The sequence below is a fragment of the Cherax quadricarinatus genome, chromosome 38, assembly GCF_038502225.1.
Source record: "Cherax quadricarinatus isolate ZL_2023a chromosome 38, ASM3850222v1, whole genome shotgun sequence".
Lineage (NCBI taxonomy): Eukaryota > Metazoa > Arthropoda > Malacostraca > Decapoda > Parastacidae > Cherax > Cherax quadricarinatus.
In genome coordinates this window covers 363,877-389,296 of record NC_091329.1, presented here as the reverse complement: position 1 = coordinate 389,296, position 25,420 = coordinate 363,877, and the positions used below count along the sequence as shown (strand labels likewise).

The window sequence follows — 25,420 nt, the reverse complement described above, 5'->3', positions numbered from 1 at the left end:
CTGCCTTACCCCCTTTCATTTTACCTACTGCCTCACGAACTTCCCCCACACTCACAACTGACTCTTCCTCACTCCTACAAGATGTTATTCCTCCTTGCCCTATACACGAAATCACAGCTTCCCTATCTTCATCAACATTTAACAATTCCTCAAAATATTCCTTCCATCTTCCCAATACCTCTAACTCTCCATTTAATAACTCTCCTCTCCTATTTTTAACTGACAAATCCACACACACACCTATACACACCTACCATCCGACTTACGACCTGCTCGACTTACAACCACTTGACTTACGACCACTTGACTTACGACCGTGTTTTTTATGCCAAATTTCTGAGAAATAAAGAATTATTTGTGTTGTACACAGTGTTTATCCTAAACCTTACAGTATAAAATACAATACTATCAACATAAAAAGTAAAGTAAAACATGAAATACCAAAATAAAACAATAAAATAAAGTCTTTACAAAAATGTTTTGTTGATATTCCGTAGTAAAATTCGACTTACGACCATTTCGACTTACGACTGGTTTCTCAGAACCGAACTTGGTCGTAAGTCGGATGGTAGGTGTATATATATGTATATATATATATAAGGAAGACGGGGTAGGGGTCATCCTCGAGAAGGTTGGAGGGAGGGGGTAAAGGAAGTGTTGTGGGCGAGGGGTTTTGACTTCCAGCAAGAGTGCGTGAGCATGTTAGATAAGAGTGAATGGAGACAAATGGTATTTGGGACCTGACAAGCTGTTGAAGTGTGAGCAGGGTAATATTTAGTGAAGGGATTCAGGGAAACCGGTTATTTTATATAACCAGACTTGAGTCCTGGAAATGGGAAGTACAGTGCCTGCACTCTAAAGGAGGGGTTTGGGATATTCGCAGTTTGGAGGGATATATTGTGTATTTTTATACGTATATACTTCTAAACTGTTGTATTCTGGGCACCTCTGCAAAAACAGTGATTATGTATGAGTGAGGTGAAAGTGTTGAATGATGGTGAAAGTATTTTCTTTTTGGGGATTTTCTTTCTTTTTGGGTCACCCTGCCTCAGTGGGAGATAGCTAACTTGTTAAAAAAAAAAAAAAAAGTATTTCTGCCAAGTGAGTGTAAAACGAAAACCTGTAATTGTTTTACATGATGGTAGGATTGCTGGTGTCTCTTCTGTCTCATAATCATGCAAGATTTTAGTATGTCTTGCTACTACTACTTTCACTTAGGTCACACTACACATGTATGTACAAGTATATATATATGCACCCCTCTAGGTTTTCTTCTGTTTTCTTACTACCTCTTTTTCTTGTTTATTTGCTCTTACCTCCATGGGGAAGTGGAACAGAGTTCTTTCTCTGTGAACCATGTGTGTCGTAAGAGATAACTAAAATGCTGGGATCAAGGAGCTAGTAACCTCTTCTCCTGTATATATTACTAAATGTAAAAGGAGAAACTTTCGTTTTTCCTTTTGAGCCACCCCACCTCAGTGGGATATGGCCAGTGCATTGAAAGAAAGAAAAAATATATATGTATACACATATCTTTTCTTCACTACTTCCAGATGGGTCATTCATAGGGGATCTAACTAAAATCATTGTATCCTTCGGGAATACCAAAGTCTGTTTCACTTGACAAGGCAAGCTTAACATTTATAAATTGGAATGGTAGACAATTTTTTAAGATATGTAAAGTGAAATAAAAATGTTAGGAGGATTATGTATTATTTGTTTGTGCACTGTTTTTATCTGATTCATTGACCAACAGGAAATGACTTTCTGGTTAATGCATAGTTCATTTTCAAAAGTAAGTTACTGAAATGGCCGTAAATATTAATTTGTAAATTTTAATGAAACAAACATTAAAATAACTCTTCATTTTTTCTTTCAGACTGAAGTCAAGAAGCCAGAAACGGAATGGTATGATGTGGGTATAATTCGTGGAACAGTATGTACAGTACAAGCCTATTACTTACCCACTGAAGCTGAGGCTCATAAAAATGAAACCTACACTGATGCAGAAGGAGAAGTAACAGAGCGGAAAGCAAGTGGAATTGAAGTGAAATTACAACCTGGTACTGCATATAAGTTTAGAGTAGCTGGTATAAATGCATGTGGACGAGGACCATGGAGTGAAGTGTCTGCATTCAAGACCTGTTTGCCTGGTTACCCAGGAGCACCATCAGCCATTAAAATATCAAAATCTGCTGAAGGGGCACATTTGTCATGGGAACCACCTCAAAATGCTGCTGGTGACATTGTTGAGTACTCTGTTTACTTGGCTATCAAAAATGCAGCCACACAACAGGTAAGAAAAAATTTAAGTAATACAGTACTGAATTCTGTACTGTTGCACTATTAAAGTGTTACCTACATACATTTTGCAACTGGTAGAGTACCATATAACTGCAAGACAGTAAGGTTTCTTGTTTGTCTTTGGATAAGAGTGAATACAAGGTTTCAAAACAAGTTCTTACACTGTAGATGTAAATTACATAGAATTTTGCTTAAATAGTAACAAAAATGAATTTTAAATAGATGTGGGAAAACGAGTACGTTATTGCATTTATCATTTTGCATAAAGTACGAGTAAAAGCAAATCAAGATGGGCTCCTGATTCTGTTGTGCATGGAAAAATATACATTGTAAAATTAGAAAATAATATGTAAAGGAAGAAAATTAAAAGTGAACATAGAATAGAACAGGTGATTGAGGGTAACAAACGAGTTAGTTTTGAAAAACTGGATATCATATTGGAAGGAGGGAGTGTTGGAGAAGTGAGTGTGTTGAGATATTTGGGAGTGGACTTGTTAGTGGATGGGTATATGAAAGACAAGGGAAACCATAGAAATGATAATGAGAAAAAGTAGGCGGTGCATTGAGGCATCTGTGGAGACAAAGAACATTATCCATGGAAGCAAAGAGGGAAATGTATGAGGTATAGTGATACCAACATTTATATAGGTGTGAAGCATGGGTTATGAATGCTGCAGTAAGGAGGAGGCTGGAGGCAGTGGAGATATCAATATTATGCAGAGAATTCATAGCATGGAGATTAGGAGGAGCTGTGGGGATGCTAAAAGTATTATCTAGAGGGCTGAGGAGGGGTTATTGAGGTGGTTTGGACATTTAAAGAGATGGAGCAAAACGGGATGACTTGGAGGGTGTATAAATCTGTAGTGGAGGGAAGGCAGGGTAGAGGTCACCCTAGGAAAGGTTGGAGGGGGAGGAGGTAAAGGAGGTTTTGTGTACTATGGAAGACAAATGGTTTTTGGGACTTGCTGTACTGTTGGAGTTTGAGCAAGGTAACATTTCTGAAGGGATTCAGGGAAACTGGCAGGCCAGACTTGGGTCCTGGAAATGGGAAATACAGTGCCTACACTCTGAAGGAAGGGTATTAATGTTGCAGTTTTATAACTGCAGTGTAAGCACACCTCTGGCAAGACAGTGATGGAGTGAATGATGAACGTTTTTCTTTTTCGGGCCACCCTGCCTTGGTGGGAAACGGCCATGTGTTAATAAAAAATAATAATATATGAAAGAGGCTTAGAAGAGGTGCTAGTGAGAATGGTAAAGTTTTTTTGTTTACTTATGGATATAGACAGGATGCATTAATGTTAATAAATTTTAAGTGGTGTGTTTAAAATAGATAACAATCTAATATTTGAATCTTTGGAAAGTGGATGAGAAAACAGGACCCGTTTTCTTGTCCCTTTAAATGGACCCACTTTCTCGTGGATGGTACTCCATAATTGTCAGCGACTTCCATATCACTGGCAATATGATTATGTACATAAAATTACTTATAGCGGAATCTGACGGAATTTTTGATAATTGCCACTTTACTTTCGTTTAGGCTACTATTACAATGTCAACGTTTGTGGGATTTTTCTTTTGCTATTAATATTCAACCTTTCTGGCTATGGGTACTGGTATGCCTGGGGGCATTTCCTGTTCCCTTCTCTCTACCTCCCTTGCTCCCTCTCTCCAGTGAATACATCCTCTGGGATCGTGTTGGCTCGGACATCCTCTTTTTTTACTGCAACTTTGGAAGCTCCTGATGATGTGTTGATTGCAACACGAAAGGCCTAGAGCTATCATTCTAACCCCCCCCCCTACCCACCTACCCACCCCTGTGGTTGTTTTGCATAATTGTCAGAGTACATATAAAATATACAATAATTTTAAATCACTTGAAATTTTTGGAAAGTTTCCAGACATAATAGAGATGTGATCACAATGTATACAAACTGGGTGGTGGGTGGTCACCATATTAGAAAGTCAGGTGGGGGGAGCTGCATAGCGAGTTTTGGTCATAATTTAAAATGTCTATTAGTGGAATGCTGTAAAGTGGGTCCCTAATGTACTACTGTGTTACAAAAAGTAAATCCTCATCAAAAAAAAAAAAAAAATTGCATGATACTTAAATTAGCAATTTTAAATTTATTCCATTAAATATTTTCAGGACACTGGAAGTGGAGGAGCCCATCTTGCATTTATGCGTGTTTATTGTGGTGCCAGTAACCAGTGCACTGTTCTTAATGCTCAGTTGGCAGCAGCGCATATTGATACAACCAATAAACCGGCTATTATCTTCAGGATAGCAGCCAGAAATGACAAAGGATATGGACCAGCTACTCAAGTCAGGTGGCTTCAAGGTATGTTTATATATATTGACCAAGAAGGTGTGTAAATCTGCGGTGAGTAGTGGAAAGAGGAGTATGGAATATCCCAACAAGGTTTGGAGGGGGGGATGAAAGACTCGAGTGACTGAGAGTTGCGTATCCAGCTGGACTGTGTGAATGTGTTAGATCACAGCAAGTGAAGACAAAATAGCTTTTCAGATTTAACATGCTCCAAGTGTGACCAGATAACATTTATGAATATATTCAGGGAAATGGTTAGCTAAACAGTAGTTCTGTAAGTGGGAAGTTGTTTGTACTCTGGAAGATGGGTGAGGCTGTTGCAGTTCAGAGGGTCATTTGAATTATGTCAGTGCACTTTTGAATGAACTACTGAATAAGTGATGATGAATGTATGTTTCTTTGGGCCACTGTACCTGGGTGGGAAAACTGCTGCTGGGGAATGAAGGTTGAGAGAATGATACAGCAGCAGTGGAGTCATCATGTGGGTCATGCTTATACTGCTGTAACTTGAAGCTTAACCAACTGTATAAGCAAATGCATATAAAAGCCTGATAATATGTTTACAATATCATATTAAGCGAGCAATAGAGCCAGGCTTAAAAAATTCATAGAGTACACACATTACTTACCTTAAAATATTTTCATCCTTAGCTTATAATGAGTGTTGAATACAATGAAACCTCCTTATCTGCCGGTCCTGTATCTGCTGTATCAGTTATTTGCTGTTTACTGTGGCCTGAAAATTATCCTTAATTTTGCTTAATAATGGCCTCAAAGTGCAAAAGTAGTGATAGTGAAAGTTCTTCAAACCTTAGAGAAGCCTTGAAGTGCCTCAGCCCTCTGAATTATAACCTTGATGACACCACATGGCCTAGGTAGTAGGTTGGTAGACAGCAACTGCCCAGGGAGGTACTACCGTCCTGCCAAGTGAGTGTAAAATGGAAGCCTGTAATTGTTTTATATGATGGTAGGATTGTTGGTGTCCTTTTGTCTGTCTCATAAACATGCAAGATTTCAGGTACGTCTTGCTACTTCTACTTGTTGTTTGTCCGTCGATTCGACGAGGACCATCTAGTCATCCTGGGGTCAAAGTTGGTCGGTACGCAGATGACTTGTCAGGCCAATCCGCGCATGAAACGTTCTCTGGCAGTGTGGACAGGGAAGGGTGGTGGCATCGAGGGGTCTGATGGCTCTGGTCTTCCTCGCCTGCCTGCGCTGCTCATCTAGTGAGATTCTGCTTGCCTCGCAGGATGTTGCCCCTTTCTGGACAACTGCTCGCCAGTCATTCCTGTCCTGAGCTATCAGCTCCCACATGGTGTGGTTGATGTTGAAAGCTTTCAGAGCAGTCTTAAGGGTGTCCTTATAGCGCTTCTTTTGGCCTTCTTGAGAGCGTTTTCCATGCTGCAGTTCTCCAAACAAGAGTTTCTTTGGCAGCCGGTGGTCTACTTACACTTAGGTCACACTACACATACATGTACAAGCATATATATACATACATACCCCTCTGGGTTTTCTTCTATTTTCTTTCTAGTTCTTGTTCTTATTTATTTCGTCTTATCTCCATGGGGAAGTGGAACAGAATTCTTCCTCCGTAAGCCAAGCGTGTCGTAAGAGGTGACTAAAATGCCGGGAGCAAGGGGTTAGTAACCCCTTCTCCTGTATATATTACTAAATGTAAAAGGAGAAACTCTCTGGTCCACCCCACCTCGGTGGGATACGGCCGGTGTGTTGAAAGAAAGAAAAGACACCACATGGCCTTTTAATTTCTACACACCGAATTCTCTGCATGATATTCACACCAAATATTGCTCTCAGTTATGACATCTCCGCTGCTTCTAGCCACCTCCTTGCTGCAGAGTTCAAAACCCATGCCTCACACCCATATGAAAGTGGTAGTGGTACTATACCCTTGTACATTATCATTCTTTCTCTATAGATAACTTACTTTCCATGGATGACTCATCACCTTTTTCTCTTTTCACTATTCTGTGGTTTATTTCATCTTTCATAGACCTATCCACTGACAGGTCCATGCTTTATTTCCTCTCTACAATCTGATATTTAATAAAAAATTCAGTCCATCATTACCTAGACTTTTTGTTACCCTCATCACCTTCCTTTTATTTATATTCACTTGTGTGATAAAAGAGAAAAAGGTAGCTTATGAGAGGTTTTTACAAAGCAGAAGTGTTATAAGAAGAGCAGAGTATATGGAGAGTAAAAGAAAGGTGAAGAGAGTGGTGAGAGAGTGCAAAAGGAGAGCAGATGATAGAGTGGGAGAGGCACTGTCAAGAAATTTTAAATGAAAATGAGAAAAAATTTTGGAGTGAGTTAAACAAGTTAAGAAAACCTAGGGAAAGTATGGATTTGTCAGTTAAAAACAGAGTAGGGGAGTTAGTAGATGGGGAGAGGGAGGTATTAGGTAGATGGTGAGAATATTTTGAGGAACTTTTAAATGTTGAGGAAGAAAGGGAGGCGGTAATTTCATGCACTGGTCAGGGAGGTATACCATCTTTTAGGAGTGAAGAAGAGCAGAATGTAAGTGTGGTGGAGGTACGTGAGGCATTACGTAGAATGAAAGGGGGTAAAGCAGCTGGAACTGATGGGATCATGACAGAAATGTTAAAAGCAAGGGGGGATATAGTGTTGGAGTGCTTGGTACGTTTGTTTAAATGTATGAAAGAGGGGAAGGTACCTAGGGATTGGCGGAGAGCATGTATAATCTCTTTATATAAAGGGAAAGGGGACAAAAGAGATTGTAAAAATTATAGAGGAATAAGTTTACTGAGTATACCAGGAAAAGTATACGGTAGGGTTATAATTGAAAGAATTAGAGGTAAGACAGAATGTAGGATTGCAGATGAGCAGGGAGGCTTCAGAGTGGGTAGGGGATGTGTAGATCAAGTGTTTACATTGAAGCATATATGTGAACAGTATTTAGATAAAGGTAGGGAAGTTTTTATTACATTTATGGATTTAGAAAAGGCATATGATAGCGGATAGAGGAGCAATGTGGCAGATGTTCAAGTATATGGACTAGGTGGTAAGTTACTAAATGCTGTTAAGAGTTTTTATGAGGATAGTGAGGCTCAGGTTAGGGTGTGTAGAAGAGAGGGAGAATACTTCCCGGTAAAAGTAGGTCTTAGACAGGGATGTGTAATGTCACCTTGGTTGTTTAATATATTTATAGATGGGGTTGTAAAAGAAGTAAATGCTAGGGTGTTCAGGAGAGGGGTTGGATTAAATTATGGGGAATCAAATTCAAAATGGGAATTGACACAGTTACTTTTTGCTGATGATACTGTGCTTATGGGAGATTCTAAAGAAAAATTGCAAAGGTTAGTGGATGAGTTTCGAAATGTGTGTAAAGGTAGAAAGTTGAAAGTGAACATAGAAAAGAGTAAGGTGATGAGGGTATCAAATGATTTAGATAAAGAAAAATTTGATATCAAATTGGGGAGGAGGAGTATGGAAGAAGTGAATGTTTTCAGATATTGGGAGTTGACGTCTCGGCGGATGGATTTATGAAGGATGAGGTTAATCATAGAATTGATGAGGGAAAAAAGGTGAGTGGTGTGTTGAGGTATATGTGGAGTCAAAAAACGCTATCAATGGAGGCAAAGAAGGGAATGTATAAAAGTATAGTAGTACCAACACTCTTATATGGATGTGAAGCTTGGGTGGTAAATGCAGCAGCGAGGAGACGGTTGGAGGCAGTGGAGATGTCCTGTCTAAGGGCAATGTGTGGTGTAAATATTATGCAGAAAATTCGGAGTGTGGAAATTAGGAGAAGGTGTGGAGTTAATAAAAGCATTAGTCAGAGGGCAGAAGAGGGGTTGTTGAGGTGGTTTGGTCATTTAGAGAGAATGGATCAAAGTAGAATGACATGGAAAGCATATAAATCTATAGGGGAAGGAAGGAGGGGTAGGGGTCGTCCTCAAAAGGGTTGGAGAGAGGGGGTAAAGGAGGTTTTGTGGGCGAGGGGCTTGGACTTCCAGCAAGCGTGCGTGAGCGTGTTAGATAGGAGTGAATGGAGACGAATGATACTTGGGACCTGACGATCTGTTGGAGTGTGAGCAGGGTAATATTTAGTGAAGGGATTCAGGGAAACCGGCTATTTTCATATAGTCAAACTTGAGTCCTGGAAATGGGAAGTACAATGCCTGCACTTTAAAGGAGGGGTTTGGGATATTGGCAGTTTGGAGGGATATGTTGTGTATCTTTATACGTATATGCTTCTAAACTGTTGTATTCTGAGCACCTCTGCAAAAACAGTGATAATGTGTGAGTGTTGTGAAAGTGTTGAATGATGATGAAAGTATTTTCTTTTTGGGGATTTTCTTTCTTTTTTGGGTCACCCTGCCTCGGTGGGAGACGACCGACTTGTTGAAAAAAAAAATAAAATTTCCTCTCATGTACCCTACCAAATTTATCCATCATACTTCCAACTTGTCTTCAGACTTCCCTAAATGAATTGTATCATTAGCAGAGAGCAATTGTCATAACTCCCACTTTGTATCTGATCCAACATCTTTTAATCTCACACCTCTTCACAAAACCCTAGCATTCACTTTTACAACCCCATCTATAAATATATTCAACCATGGTGACATCATGCATCCTTGTCTGAGTCCTACTTTCACTGGGAAAATAGTTCTCTTCATAAAAACTTTTAACTGCTTTTAGTAATTTGCTTCCTTTCATACATCTGCAACATCTGCATGGCTCCCAAATCCACTCTATCATATGCATTATCTAAGGACTGCTCACTTACTTGCTTCATTGTAAACATTTGTTCTACACATTTCCCTATCCTCTCTAAATTCTCCCTGTTCTGCAGTCCTTTCTTGCCCTAACTCTTTCAGTAATAATCTACCATAAACTTCACATGATAAGCTCAACAGGCTTTATCCTCAATATTTCTTACTTTCTCTCTTTCCATTTTCCCTGATAATCCTTTGATAGCTTTCTTTCCTGCAAATATTGAACAGATGCTGATTGACCACCTGCGTTTAAAGTGTCTTAGTCCCATCTGTCACAGCCACTTTATCCTTACATGTTCCCTACATCTACCTCAGGTGCCTTCTCACTCCTGTATAGTGTTAACCCTCCTTGCCCCATGCATGAAATTACTACCTCCCTTTCATCATAATCATTCAGTAATTTGGCAAAATGTCTCCATTTTTCCAGTAGTTCCAACTCCCCATCTAACATCTCCCTTCTTTTGTTTTAATAGCTTACTCCCTTTACTCTCAGGTTTCTTCATCTTACTGATATCTCTCCATTATAGCTTCTTATAATCAGCAAAATTTGCTGCTGATGATCAGCAGAAGTTGATTCTCCACATGTATTTTTGTTTTTTTGTGTATTGCACAGTAGATTTGTTAAACAGGATCATGTTTGCCAACAGTGAAATGGAAACCTGTTTAATGACTTGCATTCAGTCAGGATTGTTAGTGCTTTATTAGTGTCAACTGAGCATGCAAGATGGCAGGTAAATTGTATGAACGTTTTTGCATTCAGTGTAAACTTGGTTTTATTTTTACTGTGTGTCTTTAATGCTGTAATTCTTTTTAGGTCAGGCCAGCCTAGTCTAAAGCCAGTTCTTGGGGATAGGGTCATTTCTGCAACTATTGACAGCTACAGGTGATATCACCTATTTTGGTTGTGGTTAATGTTTGCATGCACTTTTGCCCTTTGGCCTGAAATTATGATAAACTTCGTTTGATCATATTTTATTTGAAAGAACAGCACATACTGACCATGCAAGGTATTTGTAGGAAGGTGTAGGACACTGGCCGATATAACTACCCATCGATAATGGAGCAGGAAATTTTTTAAACCACTTGATTAGATAATTTTACCTCATGGTAGCTAGACCTATTAGGATCACCTAAAGATTGAGAGCTTTCAGAAGAGCAGCCAAAACATATGCCAAAGAATTTCACATGCTGGTTTGGTTATAAAAGTGCCATACTTGCTTGAAATAAAGAAAAAGATGTTACAGCAGGAAGGATTGTCTTTGATTTAAACACTGTGAAAGTAAAATTAATAATAATGAAACTGTGACAGATAAGACAAAATTAGACAAACAATAGGAAGGAATATTTATTGAAAGGGATGGGTGAGGGGGAAGGGGAATGGCCAACTACAAAGATACATTGTGACTTCATGAGCATAATCAAATAAGAAACATCAATGAGAAAGTGGCACTGTGTTAGTTACTCTGTGGTAGTGCTTTGTTGGGTGGTAGGTCAACCAGTTTACTACAAGTTTTCAAAATTACAAAACATGCTTGGTAGGCAAAAGTTTTAGTTATCCTTGTAAAGAATAGTGTGATTATTTCATTTATTCCAGTAGTTACTTAATTCACTGGCTAAACACCATTTAGTGTTCTCATTCACTTTTGGTGAAATTTTCAGTTTTTGTTTACCTCTTATTTCTACACATTTCAGACTCTGTAATGGGAGCTGCAGCAGGGGGCCCCAAGGTAGTAATGAAAAGACCTACCTCTGACAACAGGTCACCAGTTGCAGTAAAAAAATTCAAAGCAGATGGAGAACCAATGTTATAGTGTTAAACCTAACTACTACAATGGTTCCCAGTTAACAGTTGTATAGGCCCGGTGTTGGATAAGAGGTGATGTCTTTGGTCGATGATTTTCTCCTGAATGTCCGGTGCCAAAGATCGAGTTGAGATCACCCTGCATCCAGTTCCTAGGAGGGATGAAGACTCTAAACCACAAGTGTCCATCATATGCAAGAAAATTCTGTTAAATTTTGTTGGGTCTTGACTGTCACATACAGAGAAGGCATAGTTTTTATGATTTCGAATAAGGAGATTATCTTAAGTTTTCTCTCATGCACGAAGTAGTGTATGTTGACATGGTCTTAACCCACTTGTTTGCTCCCATTTTACCTGTAAGTGTTGCCACTTGATGATCTGAACCAAATATATATTACTAAGTGATAAATGGGTAGACATGCCCTGACTTCATTTAATTTATAAATAATACTTTAATGTACATTTAAGGTCCATCCAAACTGTTAATTTCATGTAAATGTTTGTGTCACAGCTTTGTACCACTAGCTAATATGCATATGAAAGGCATTCAGTGAATGCCCTAAACATTGTTTTTCAAAGTTAAGAACTTTGTATTCTAGTACACTCTCCTGTCTCCATGTGTCATGGAGAAGACCTTTACCTGAAAATTGACACCCTGCTCCTGGGAAAAGAATACTGTATATACATGAAGTCATTGAGGGGTTAAACCCCTAACCCCTAGTGTGTTGAGTTGTTGGAATATCCATGAGATGTCCCATTTCAGGGTGTGTTCACTAAAAGTAGAGTGTGACAGTTCTTAGATAATTCAACTTGGCCTTAGCAGGTTACAACAATGAGGCAGGCGATGCCATAACCCCTGTGTCACCAGTCGACGTCATCATTTCATCTCATCACAACTCATGCTTCATTTTTACATTGCAGGGCCTCCAAAAAAGTCTTCTTTTATAAAGTAGTTATCATTTAGGTAAAGCAGTCATTTATTTTCTCAACAGAACCGTGTGGATTACGAGTGTTTCGTATAATAACACTAATCCATCATTTTCCTGCATATCATAATCTTACTTTTGGAATACATCAGTTTCATTCTCGTCATACATATATCATTGTAGATACCAGTCCTTTATGAGTTACCTGAAATATAGAAAACTATCTTGATAGCTGTAATTTTTACTATAGCAAGTCATGTTTAAATGAAGGCAGGCTTTTTCCTTTTAAAATAAAGGGGGGGGGGGGAGGAAAAGAGTACAAACAAAGCAAGATCAAGAGTGAAGCTGCTGTAAGTTTAGACTAAATTTATCAGAGTGGGTTCATGTACCGTTTTCCACTTTCTTCCAGGCTTCTCCATGCCTCATGCTAGTGGACATGAGAGATCAACTTTGTAATAAGTTTTGAGAATACTCCACTGATGGAATATTTCTAGGATCTTTGTTTTAAAATGTTCTTTCCAGTATTTTTAATTTTATTACAGACAAAAATATATGTGAACTTATATAAAGCTCCTTTATATTATGTGGTGATAATCTCTTGTACATAAAATTACCCAGTGTTGTTTTTTTTTTCAATTCTGTGAGAGGAACATGAGGTTCAGTATGCAATTACAGCCTGGATGGGAAATGGCCACAGTACCTGACCAGATATTAACACAAAGAAATTGGTGTAAGATGGGTTTTAAGCAAAACTCAGTTATAAAACCCTTCTTCTACCACTATACACTTTGGTAACAATTTCTCTAGGCTGTAAGAAAAGATTAGTAGTGAATAATATTACAAAATCAATAATCTAGAGAAAGTGCTTTTAAATCTTTAATATTTTATTTTTCAAAGTAAGAATAAAATGAACTATTGAAATAGTGAAAATGGTGCATGTTTAATTTTATCCTTTGTTATTTTAAGTTACCATATTTGCTGTGACATGAAATTGGGGGTTACATCACTAAACCTCTTCAAGGGGGGCTCCTTGGCGTGGTGAAGAGGCTCTTGGTCTGAGGAATTAGACCTGTCGGTCTTCTTCCTCAGACCGAACCTAATTACCCCCCAATCTCCCCTCCCCTATCCCATCCTCCCCTTTTTCCTTTCCTCCTCCTCCTCCCCACCCCTCCCTTTTGCCCTTCCTCTTTTCGGCCTTTGGGATTTCTCCCACAGGCGTGCTAGTTCCTAGGTAGGGGAAAGGATACCGGGGTCCATCCCATTCCATTAAGGTTCTTGGCGGTGGCATAGTTTGCCGTGGAATCTGGATCGCCTGGGGATGTCCCGATCCCTCTCCGGTATCCCGGAGTAGCTTTGGGTGTCTTTCGGGCGACGGGTGTATCTCTGGAAGCCACCTTTCGGATTCCGGGGGTGGTGGCCGAAGGAGGTATGCTTTGTGGTGGATATCCGGCCGCCCTCTTTTTTGTCCACCGAGGTAGCTCGGCAGATGTGAGGTTGCTATCCCGGATTGTTAGTTTACTAGCATGATGGGTACGGTATGGCATGGGTTCCATGCTGCATCTGTGCTACTTGCGGTGCTGAGGTCCTCTTGGGCGCGGAGGGAGATTTCTGGCCCTTTCATTCCTCCTAGGAACTATCCCTCCCCGGTCCCCCCTTTTTTTATTCTTTTTTTTATTTTTGTTTTATTTTCTTCTTTCTTTTTTTTTCTTAAAAACAAAAAGAAAGAAGTAACCTAACCATGGCAGCCCTAGTCCATGAACCTCCTACCCCCGGGCCCCTTCTTGATACCGCACCCCGTTCTGACCCCGCCTCGTCTTTGGACCACTCTTCAGACACTCCTCATGCCTCTGTACCTCTTGCCGGTGCTGTTTCCTCACCCGCTTCAGGTACTGAGGCCTCGACTGACTCCTTCGATTTATCGGACCTTTGCTCTCCTCTGACTATGCTTCCAGCCTCTCCCTCTACGGTGCGGCAATTTTCAAATCGCCGACCCGTTCCACGTCGGACCAACTCTGGTCCCACGCCTAAACGCCAACAACAATTACCTGCTGATGATACTTCTCCACCTTCTCGTTCTTCTCAGAAACGATCGACACGTCCTTCACTACCTTTCCACGCTCAGTTTCAGACTGAACAATGGACTAAATTCTTCACTTTACGACCGACTTCCTCTACTGCCTATCTTTCTGACCACAGTATTGGCAAGGCACTCCTACGCCATGTTGGTAAAGATATTTCTTTTCATACTCTTAAGAGCGGTACGCGCATCATCACCGTACAGAATGCTACCCAGGCTCATGAGCTCTCTCGTCTTTCCCATATCGATACTGTTCCTGTCACTCTTGAAAAACATCATTCCCTCAATTCTTGTAGTGGTACCGTCATTCTGCACCATACCATAGTTCAACAAAATTTCCAGACATGTGGCACTGACATTCTTGAACAGCTGGAACTCCAAGATCTCCCAATCCTCAAGGTAGACACTTAGGTTCTTCCTGCCAGCGGGCGGAGACGATACCCTAGCAATGTGGCTCGTTTAACTTTTGACAGCCAAGAACTCCCATCCTCAGTTTATATAGCAGGACATCGGTTACAAGTCCAAAAGGTGATCCCTACACTGCAACAGTGTAGAAATTGCTGGCGATTTGGCCATCCAGCGAAATATTGCAGATCTATCGCCGAATGCCCAGTCTGTGGTGCCGATGACCATTCTCATACGATCTCCCTCTTGCCTTAACTGTCATGAGGCTCACCCTTCGTACTCTCACCGTTGTCAAGTCTATTTAAACGAGCGGGAAATCCGTTACCTCAAAGAGACAGAAGGTCTCCCTTATGCCATGGCAGTTTCTCATCTCCGCCTCCAAGGGAGACTCCCACGTGTTTCTTATTCCCGTCTTTCAAAACGTCCCCCCACTTCTGGTATCCCATCTTCTACACCCACCTCTGTGGTTACCTCTCCCATAGTCACTCCTGTATCTAATCCTTTTGCTGTCCTCGGCTCAGACGTCCCTACTTCAACGCCTCAGTCTGATCTCGCTTCTTCGTGTTCTCTCTCACAAGCCTCAGTAACGACGAGATCTCGTATGACACTTCCTCCCAATCGTCCCTCTACTTCTCAAAAGTCAAAAAAAGGTCTGTTAACACCTACTACCCATCTTCCACCTCCTCATTTTACCCTCCCTGTCTGTCCCTGGTTCTCCCCCTCTCACTGGCTCTGTTACAAGTGTAGAGGTTCACCCTCCTCCTCGTACTGTACCTTCCTCCCCTGTTCCCTCCCAGGTTTCTTCCTCTTCTGCCACCTCCCAGGTTTCTGCCTCTTCTATCCCCTTCCACGCTTCTCCAGTTCCCTCCACCCTTTCGACCCCCCCTACCTTGGTACAGTCCAATACAGTTCCAATCTTTACTCATCCTCCCCCTACCATTTCCAATATTGTCTCCCATACGACGTCTCTGAATTCCAAAACACTTGAAGCAATCTCAGAATATATTGCAGAGACCAAACCATCAATGGACACTGATCCACACTCTGTTCCTTCTCTCTCCTCTCCTCCATCTGCACAACTTTCTTCACAGCGCACCGTTCCTTCGCTGCTTGAACGTTTTCCACTGCCTCAGCACGTGGACTTTTCTAACCCCTCTAGTCCGTAGGAACCCTTACCTGCGGATTTCAAGTATCTTTATCATTGCCAATCATGGCCTATTTACAGTGGAATATACGCGGCCTCAGGAGTAATCGGAGTGAGCTTCAGATGTTACTCTCCCAGTTTGCCCCTGTTGGTGTTTGCTTACAGGAACCAAAATTACACTCTGCTGTTATCTCTCCCATCTCAGGCTATAATTTATTGTATTCTTCAGATCCTTTTCCTGATGGGACCTTTAATGAAAGTGCCCTTCTTCTATGCACTGATATTCCGTACCATCAGCTATTTGTTCATACTTCGCTGCATTACACAGCAGCCCGTATCCACTTGCATAGGTGGTATACGCTCTATTCTTTATATCTCTCTCCTTCTCGGGCATTATCTATTCTGGATATTGCCTTTCTTGTTTCGTCATTACCGCCACCGATTCTGTTACTTGGTGATTTTAATGCCCACCATTTCCTCTGGGGGGGTCTCACTGTGATTCCCGTGGAATTCAGTTAGAGGCTTTTCTTGCAACCCACCCCCTCCATGTTTTAAATACAGGTACTCACACCCATTTTGATCCTCGGACTCATACTCTCTCTTGCATCGATCTCTCAGTCTGCTCCTCCTCCACCGCATTAGACTTCACTTGGTCTGTTCTCCCGGACTTACATGACAGCGATCATTTCCCAATCATTCTTACTTCCCCTTCATATTCACCACCTCTTCGCATCCCACGCTGGCAATTTGATCGGGCAAATTGGAACCTTTACTCACACCTAACTGTTTTTAGAGAGGTTCCTTCTTCGTCCTCCATCGATGAGCTTTTACACCTCTTCTCGTCCTCCGTTTTAACCGCAGCTTCTCATTCTATACCCCAAACTTCGGGCAGGCATTCTCAGAAATGCGTGCCTTGGTGGTCTCCTGCTTGTGCTCGTGCAGTACATTTGAAACGCGCTGCATGGGGCAGGTACCGGAACAATGGAACCACAGAGAGACTCCTTGATTTTAAACAGAAGCGTGTGATCGCTCGCCGTGTCATCCGTGACGCTAAACGCACTTGCTGGCGAGATTGTCTCTCCACCATTACCTCTGCTTCCTCTACGAGTGCAGTCTGGAAAAAAGTACGAAAACTGAGTGGTAAATATTCTCCTGACCCGGCTCCTGTTCTGCGGGTTGCCGGTGTTGATATAGCAAACCCACTAGATGTTGCCAATGAAATTGGCAATCATCTGGTCCGTATTTCTCAGGGACTCCATCTATGCCCCTCATTTCTTTCCTCAAAGTCTGCCAGAGAGTTAGCACCCTTGGACTTTTCTTCTCTCAGAGAAAAACAGTATAATGTGCCTTTTACACTTCAAGAATTGGAGGCAACACACTCAGCTTGCCGATCATCGGCAGCTGGGCCCGACGACATTCATATTCGTATGCTACAACATTTACATCAGTCAGCCCTTGCAGTCCTATTACGCCTTTACAATCTTATTTGGTCACAAGGAGTTCTTCCACAGTTGTGGAAATCCACCATTGTTCTCCCTTTCCGCAAACCAGGCACTACGGGACATGAAACCTCCCACTATCATCCCATTGCTCTTACTAGTGCAGTTTGCAAAGTAATGGAACGCCTAGTAAATAGACGTTTAGTGTGGTATTTAGAGACACATAACAGTCTCTCCACTCGTCAATATGGCTTTCGTAAGGGACTTTCTACCATAGACCCCTTACTACGCTTGGATACGTATGTTCGTAATGCCTTTGCGAATAACCACTCAGTTACTGCCATATTTTTTGACCTTGAGAAGGCATATGACACAACTTGGAGGTATAATATTTTAGCCCAAGCCCACTTCTTAGGCCTTCGAGGCAATCTACCATCCTTCCTTAAGAACTTTTTAACTGACAGGCATTTCCGTGTTCGGGTTAATAATGTGCTCTCCCCAGACTTTATCCAAGCTGAAGGTGTCCCCCAGGGATGTGTTCTGAGCACAACACTTTTTCTCCTTGCTATTAATGATTTGGCCTCTAGTCTTCCATCAAATATTTGGTCATCACTCTATGTTGATGACTTCGCTATTGCCTGTGCAGGCGCTGACTGTCACCTCATTACAGTTTCTCTCCAACATGCAGTCGACCGTGTTTCCAATTGGGCCACCACACGTGGGTTTAAATTTTCCAGCACTAAAACCCACCAAATTACTTTCACTAGACGCTCTGTCATCTCCGATCATCCTTTGTACCTCTATGGCTCCCGTATCCCTGAACGTGATACAGTCAAGTTTCTGGGCCTCCTCTTTGATCGTAGGTTATCCTGGAAACCTCACATTACCTCTCTGAAGGCAACTTGTCACAGCCGGCTGAACCTTCTTAAAACCCTTGCTCATCTTTCATGGGGAGCTGATCGTTGAACCCTCCTCCGCCTTCATTCCACCCTTATTTTATCGAAACTTGATTATGGTGACCAGATCTATTCAGCGGCATCTCCTGCTACTCTCTCTAGCCTTAACCCCATTCATCACCAAGGACTACGTTTATGCCTTGGTGCTTTTCGCTCTTCCCCTGTCGAGAGCCTCTATACAGAAGCGAACATTCCATCCTTATCCGATCGCCGTGATGCCCATTGCCTGCGCTACTATGTACGCTCTCATGATCTCCGCAATCCTTCCATTTATAGAATGGTCACTGATATTAGTAGACATTCTTTATTTGTTCGCCGCCCCTGTTTACTCCGTCCCTTCTCTCTTCGCGTTCATTCGCTCTTGTCTTCTCTTCAACTACCACCTTTCTATGTACATGTAGCATCTCACTTTTCCCTACCCCCCTGGGAAGTTCCAGCTGTTCGAGTCTGTTCTTTCTCCCTCCCTTGCTCGAAAGCCCAACTGTCTACGGTCGCTTCCCTGCTCTCTTTTTCTTGACCACTTTCACTCTCATTCTCATGCCATTGCCGTGTACACAGATGGCTCTAAGTCTTCTGATGGCGTAGGATTCGCAGCAGTGTTTCCGGACAGCGTCGTACAAGGGCATTTACTATCTTCGGCTAGTATTTTTACTGCTGAATTGTATGCCATCCTTACAGCACTTATCCGTATTGCATCTATGCCTGTGTCATCATTTGTGGTTGTCTCAGACTCCCTTAGTGCTTTACAGGCTATACAAAAATTTGATACACCTCACCCCTTAGTCCTCCGTATCCAACTTTGGCTACGCCACATCTTTACCAAGCATAAAGATATTGTTTTTTGTTGGGTCCCTGGTCATGTTGACGTACAGGGCAATGAACAGGCAGACACTGCTGCGTGGTCAGCAGTACATGACCTACCAGTTTCTTATAGAGGTATTCCATTTACGGACTATTTTGCTGCAATATCTTCCCACCTTCACACCCGTTGGCAACAACGTTGGTCTACTATGCTCGGCAACAAACTTCAATCTATTAAACCGAGTATAGGTTACTGGCCGTCTTCTTATCACCAGTGTCGAGGTTGGGAGACTACTCTCTCCCGTCTTCGCATTGGCCATACTCGTCTTACTCATGGATATCTCATGGAGAGGCGTCCTGCTCCTCTCTGTGAGAATTGCCAAGCTCCATTATCAGTCAGCCACATTCTGTTGGCCTGCCCACTTTATCAACGAGCACACAGAATTTACCTCTGTCGTCGTCTTCGCTCCGCTACTCTCTCTTTACCTTCCCTTCTCCCTGATGGACCCACCTTTCATCCGGACTCTCTCATTGACTTTTTGACAACAACTGATTTACTTCACAAATTCTGATACCTTCAGCCCTTTCTACTTCAATCTCTTGCTACCCTCTATCCCTGTACTATCCCCTGCCCCGCTGTTTTCTGTAACCTGCTGATCATCCCTCCTCCCTTCTGCCATCCAATACCCTCGCTTCCTTCCCTACCCTGCAGCGCTGTATAGCCCTTGTGGCTTAGCGCTTCTTTTTGATTATAATAATAATACATCACTAAACATTCAAGCCAATTATCATACATCACTTAAAATGCAAAATAATAACTTGTAGAAAATATTCACTTGCAGCTCAAAAATACATATTCAGTTGCTCAAAGTAGACTCCTTTACATGGTGGTGGTGGCTTTTCATGTCAAAGGGACTTTTGACCCAAGAAATTGTTTTTCCCTCGGATTAAATCGAAATACCCCCAACCCCCCTCCATTTGGCTCCTAGATGGGGTAAAAAAAGGGACCATTATCAGACGTATTCTGTTGTATATTCTATTGGTGGTGCTATAATGGTCATTTTACTTCACCCAGTGAGAAATTTGGTCATCTAAATGCATGTAGTGTCTGGCAGGCCCTTTGGGTGGAAATACTGCTGGGGGTTGCCTGTGGATCCAGAGGTGGCAACTGATGTTATATGACTACTGGCATTCTTTCCAGTTTGCCCAACACTTATTAGCTGAAAAATGATCATCATGGTTCATGCTTTTGTTATGCAGGTGGTTCTTCTAAGCCTTGGTCAGTCAATTCTTGAAAAACCATACTGGTGATTTTCACCAGGTAGGACAAGAGATAGTTTCCAAGAAACAGCACTACCTGTTTCAGTGGAGGTGAGTGTGGCCTGGGTGGTGTAGTCTCTTCATTTATTCTAATAGTACCCCATGTTTTACTGTATGATAAATGCAATGGAAGCTTACTGTCCAGTATCCCAAATGACTCTTTGACATCCTTTACTGATCCAGCATGGCTAAAGACCTTCCTTGGCATTTTTATCACTTGCAGGCATTAATGACTTGTTTCCTGATCCCAGTACTGGCATTCAACCTGCCCCCACCCTCTCGGGGACCTCTGATCCCTGCATGACCTTCACTACTGAACCAGCTTCACCCATGATTCACAAATAGTTCATGCTTTAGGAGCAGAGTGGCTCAGAGCCGTTTACCAAGAGATAATGAAATATGAGAGATTTTACAACACTCCTGTTTCCCTTTCCTGATTGCACACTAGGAAAAAGCAACCTGGAAAGTTTCCCCACTAAAGGAAATCATCTAAATATGACCCAGACAAGGTTTTTTTTTTCATAGCAAATACCTATCTCAATGCATACCTAAATGACCACAATACTATCACAGTGAGGGTTTTTTCACACGAGGGCTGGAACACAGAGGTGATTGAGATACGGAAGAGGCGGGTAGTTTAGGGGATTTGCCTGTCCTTATCCATTCCTATTCTTCTCACAAAACCCCTTGCTCAAGCATGTTTTGTCTTGATGGTTTCCTTGTGCACATCCCTTTGTTTATTTGTTCCTTTCTTCCTCTTCTCTTTTTCTCCAACTCCTGGAACTGTAGCCTGTCTTTCACCTCTTTCCTTTGCCTCGAGCTGTTATCCTTCCATACTCCATCTACTTTTGATATACCTTTCCTTTGCTGAGATCTCCCTTCCCCTCAAGTTTCAGTGCCAACATTGTCACACTTTCACCCTATCATCCCTACCTCCATCCCTTCAGCCATCCTGCTGGATAAACCAACAATAACTGTCATTTATGTCAGCATAATGTAGATATGTCCTCTGTGATAATCTACATTAGCAGTCCTGTGTCTGCTGGTCCTGGCATAGTAACTAAGCTTTCTTAACATTCTTCTGACAAGATCAACGATTCACTACCATGCAGGGGCTCAAGACTCTGCAGGAAAATACCTTTTTTAATATTAAGACTGGCCAGAATCAATAAATTGATTAGGCAGTCACTGTAAGCACTTGAATTGGCTTGTAATGTCAATACCATCCTAACCACTACCACTCCCAAACATCACAGCACCATGTACAGGTAGACTTGCCAGGACAGATCCTGGCCTGGGTCTTCTCCATGTGGTAACCCAGCATGCTGGTAAGCCTTGCAACAAGCTTCAGCAGCATCTAAGTCTTATAAACATTATTAGGATCATTCAAATTATTATTATTATTATTATTATTATAATCAAGGGGGAAGCGCTAAACCCGGAGGATTATACAGCGCCTGGGGGGGATGTGGAAGGCATTCAGGCTTAATTCGGGGAACTGGAGCACAGATCCAATTCCCTAAATCAAGAGCCCCTCACCATCATCAAGGAACCTTCCTTGAGGGGAGGATCATTCAAAGACTAACAGAATCTAAAGTTTTCTATTCTAAGAAAGTGTTGATTTTAGTCTATTTGAAGCTAATTAATTCTAAAAGTGTTGATTTTAGTTAATTTAAACGTGTTTATTCATAGAACTTAGTGATACTTAAGCTAATCGATTTAAAAGGCAGTTGCACTTTTAAGCTTAAGGTTATTTCTGAGAGAAAATTGTTCTAGAAGATTTTACGATACCTGTCTTTACACAAGCATGGTTGATCTGGCACTTTTAAATGGGGATTACCAACAACTCCTAGTCATTTTTAAGATGCAGCCCAACAATCTTAAATTGGTTCCTGATCAGCCAGGCTTTGTTGCTTACATGAGTAGTGGGGACAAACAATCGGATCAATCAGGGTAACAACCAGAGGCCTGGTCTGCGGCCATTTCGTGGGGGGCAACAACCTTCGGAAGTGACTACAGGTAACCTTAGCAGCCCAGCCACCAGCCCATCTGATGAAAGGTGGGGAAGGGTTGAGGAGGAAACTTTCCCTAGTTATATGGGAAAGACTGTTATAGGAAGGTGTGGTAGGGTATCAATATGATGATGGCTCTTGGGATATCAACTTAACACCCACCCTGTCCCCCCCTCCCTCCTCTCTTTCTGCGCTTCTACAATAAAGCAGTGGCACACTGTTGATCGATCAAATTTAGTTTAAAAATTATATCCCTGCATTCAGTCCCTAACCAGGCCTCCTGATCGTGGAGGTGGTGGTTTGTCATAGATCGATGTAGGCATCAGCCTAGAGGAGGATATATTTGAAGAGAGACCTTAAAGTGGTTGCCTGAATTGTTTATTCTCTCCCTCCTACTTTTCGATTTTATTTAGCTCATAACTTGTGAATGCCTCAGCCAATGCACTTTAAATTTTTGATTCTCATGTACAGTAATGAGGATTAAATTGTAGGCTCAACTGGCATTTTCAGGTGCCCTCTGACCTAGTTATTGAGCCCATTCCCAGCATACTGGAATGACTCTGAGAAGTGTAGAGTCATAACTTTAATTAAAAAAAGAAAAAGATGCCTTGCAGTTAAATGGCAGCAGAAATTAAAATTTCAAGTGTAGGTACTGCTGTATGACCCTTTCAGGTTTAGTGTTTTTTTTACTATAATCAAGTGTAGGTGCAGATTTGATCATTGTATGTAAAATAGTGTTAAATTTTTATTCTCCTATAGAAAGGATGATACCCCATTAGTCCGAGTAGGTGCAAATTCGAAATATTACTGAAAATGTTAAAAAAATGTTAGAATCGTATCAATTACACTGGATATGCTTTTTCTGATGGGCTTCAAACTTTCAACATTGGTGGGTTTTATTACAAGATAGCTTGATGTTCTCCAAGCTGTAAAAGTTTAAATTTGCCAATTTTATTAGTTTCCCTTGTAATATAGAATGTGCCTGCACATAGGAGACAAATTTGTGAGGATGTTTCGGTCCGACTTTGACCATTAACTAGTTACACAAGAGCGAAGGTCAGGGAGCCCTGCTTGGGGAGCCATACACCAGCTTTTTTTTTATACACAGCCTGAAGGGCAGTACTGTATAAGCCTGGTGGGTTTAGCGCTTAGTTTTGATTATAATAATACAGCCTAGAGGAAGCCAATTGCCGACTTGGAGAGAGTGGCCATCAGTCTTTTCAGGGGTTTAGGCTTGAGGTTCACCTGATCTAATTAAGAACGTCTTGTTCCTGTTTCTGTTCTCGGAGAAAACTAATTACCCACCCAGTTCTCGCCTTGTTTTGGGTACCATTCCTTCCCAGAAACCATGAAGCAGGGCACAAGTTGCGCTGACTCAAAACTTCAACAGCAAGAGCCCTTGGTTTTGTAGACTTTAGTAGGACTTCTGCGCCAGCTTTCGTCTAGTATGGACGTCTTGCTCTCGTTTAAGCATCAGTGACAAATTTCTTCCGTTCCCTCTGGGACGCCTTGTTTTCATCTACTTCGCCTGCAGAGCACTTTACATGAGTGGTACCTGCCATCGCTTAATTTTAGCCAGCTCCATTTTTTCCGCTCTGTCGATATTTATATAACGGGTTTGGTGGGAAGCCGGTTACTAAACTCGGGTGAAGTGGGCATCTCGCTCTGGTGAGGCTTGTCAAGGGGAAGTCTACCTCATCTAAGACTCCTCAAGGAAGATTCCTTGATGCTGGTGAGGGGCTCTCTAGGGCATTGGATCTGTGCTTCAGTTCCCCGAACTGAGTCTAAATGCCTTCCATCCCCCTCCCCACAGGCGCTGTATAATCCCACGGGTTTAGTGCTCCTTTGATAATAATAATAATAATAATACCTCATTAAGTGTGAACTTCTAGTTTGTTTCTATTAACAAATGGGCTGTATAGCCCTTGTGGCTTAGCGCTTCTTTTTGATAATAATAATAATAATAATAATAATAATAATAATAATAATAATAATAATAATAATAATAATATTTACAAATGGACTTCTGTTCCCTTTACTATCATCGCACAGCTTTGGGCAATATCTCTTCTCCGTGGAAATAAATGGTATAAAATACCGACACAATGGAAATATAAACACATGCAGTATAATGTGATCCTTTATTGACTACGTTTCACCTACACAGTGGGCTTTTTCAAGTCACAAACAGATCTGTTTGTGACTTGAAAAAGCCCACTGTGTGGGCAAAACGTAGTCAATAAAGGATCACATTATACTGCATATGTGTTTATGAGGAAATGGTATGGTGATACCGACAAGATGTGGAAAAAGACACTTATGTACAGTTCAGGACATTTATTAAAGGAAACGTTTCGCCACGAGTGGCTTCTTCAGTCCTAATACAGAGAAAACTAAGAAAACACACATATATATAGTGGTGGGAGTCAGGTGAGGTGAAGCGTGGGTAGAGGTGGTGGTAGTAGTAGTAGTAGTAATGGAACTAAGGAGGTGAGGTTAGAGAGGGACCTGCTGGCATCAAGTAACACCAGTTCCCAGGATGGGTAATATCCTCTTGCTTAGTAATTTTGAAATACTGTAACTACCGGATTTTTGCTTTATAGTGTTACTGACAGAAATTAGTGCAGCTTCAATGCATTTTCTCCGTCTTAAGTCGTCTTCTTTAATAACTAGTTTAGCTTCATTGAATTTCATGAGGTGTCCAACATCGTCTCTATGTTGAACACATGCGTTTTTGCGGTCATCATTTCTGCAAGCATTTTTGTGTTCTGCTATTCTAATGTCCAGAGTTCTGGCTGTTTCCCCTACATATACTTTGTCACACCCCCCACATGGTATAGTGTAGATTCCTGCACTTGTGCCAGAATCATGCTTGGGTTTTTGTATCAGGTTCCTAATAGTAGTTGAAGAGCTGGTAGATATTTTAGCCAGTTTTCTGTCAAACATTTTTGAAACATTAGTGGCAACGTTGCTGACCGGTAAAACGATGTAACTTGGAGGCTTTTCTTCAATTTCAATGAAGCTAAACTAGTTATTAAAGAAGACGACTTAAGACGGAGAAAATGCATTGAAGCTGCACTAATTTCTGTCAGTAACACTATAAAGCAAAAATCCGGTAGTTACAGTATTTCAAAATTACTAA

The 25,420-nt window shown here is 41.5% G+C and overlaps 1 protein-coding gene across 1 annotated transcript in view; it reads left to right on the top strand.

Moving 5' to 3' along the window:
* Hcf (Host cell factor) overlaps positions 1–13,054 on the top strand; it is a 107,644-nt gene extending 94,590 nt beyond the window's left edge. The window contains exons 15-17 of the mRNA XM_053782283.2: positions 1,880–2,296; positions 4,454–4,646; positions 11,090–13,054. Coding sequence (XP_053638258.1) covers positions 1,880–2,296; positions 4,454–4,646; positions 11,090–11,208 — 729 coding nt within the window. The 3' untranslated portion in view covers positions 11,209–13,054. The remainder of the gene's footprint in view (positions 1–1,879; positions 2,297–4,453; positions 4,647–11,089) is intronic.
* The last annotated feature ends 12,366 nt before the right edge of the window (positions 13,055–25,420 follow it).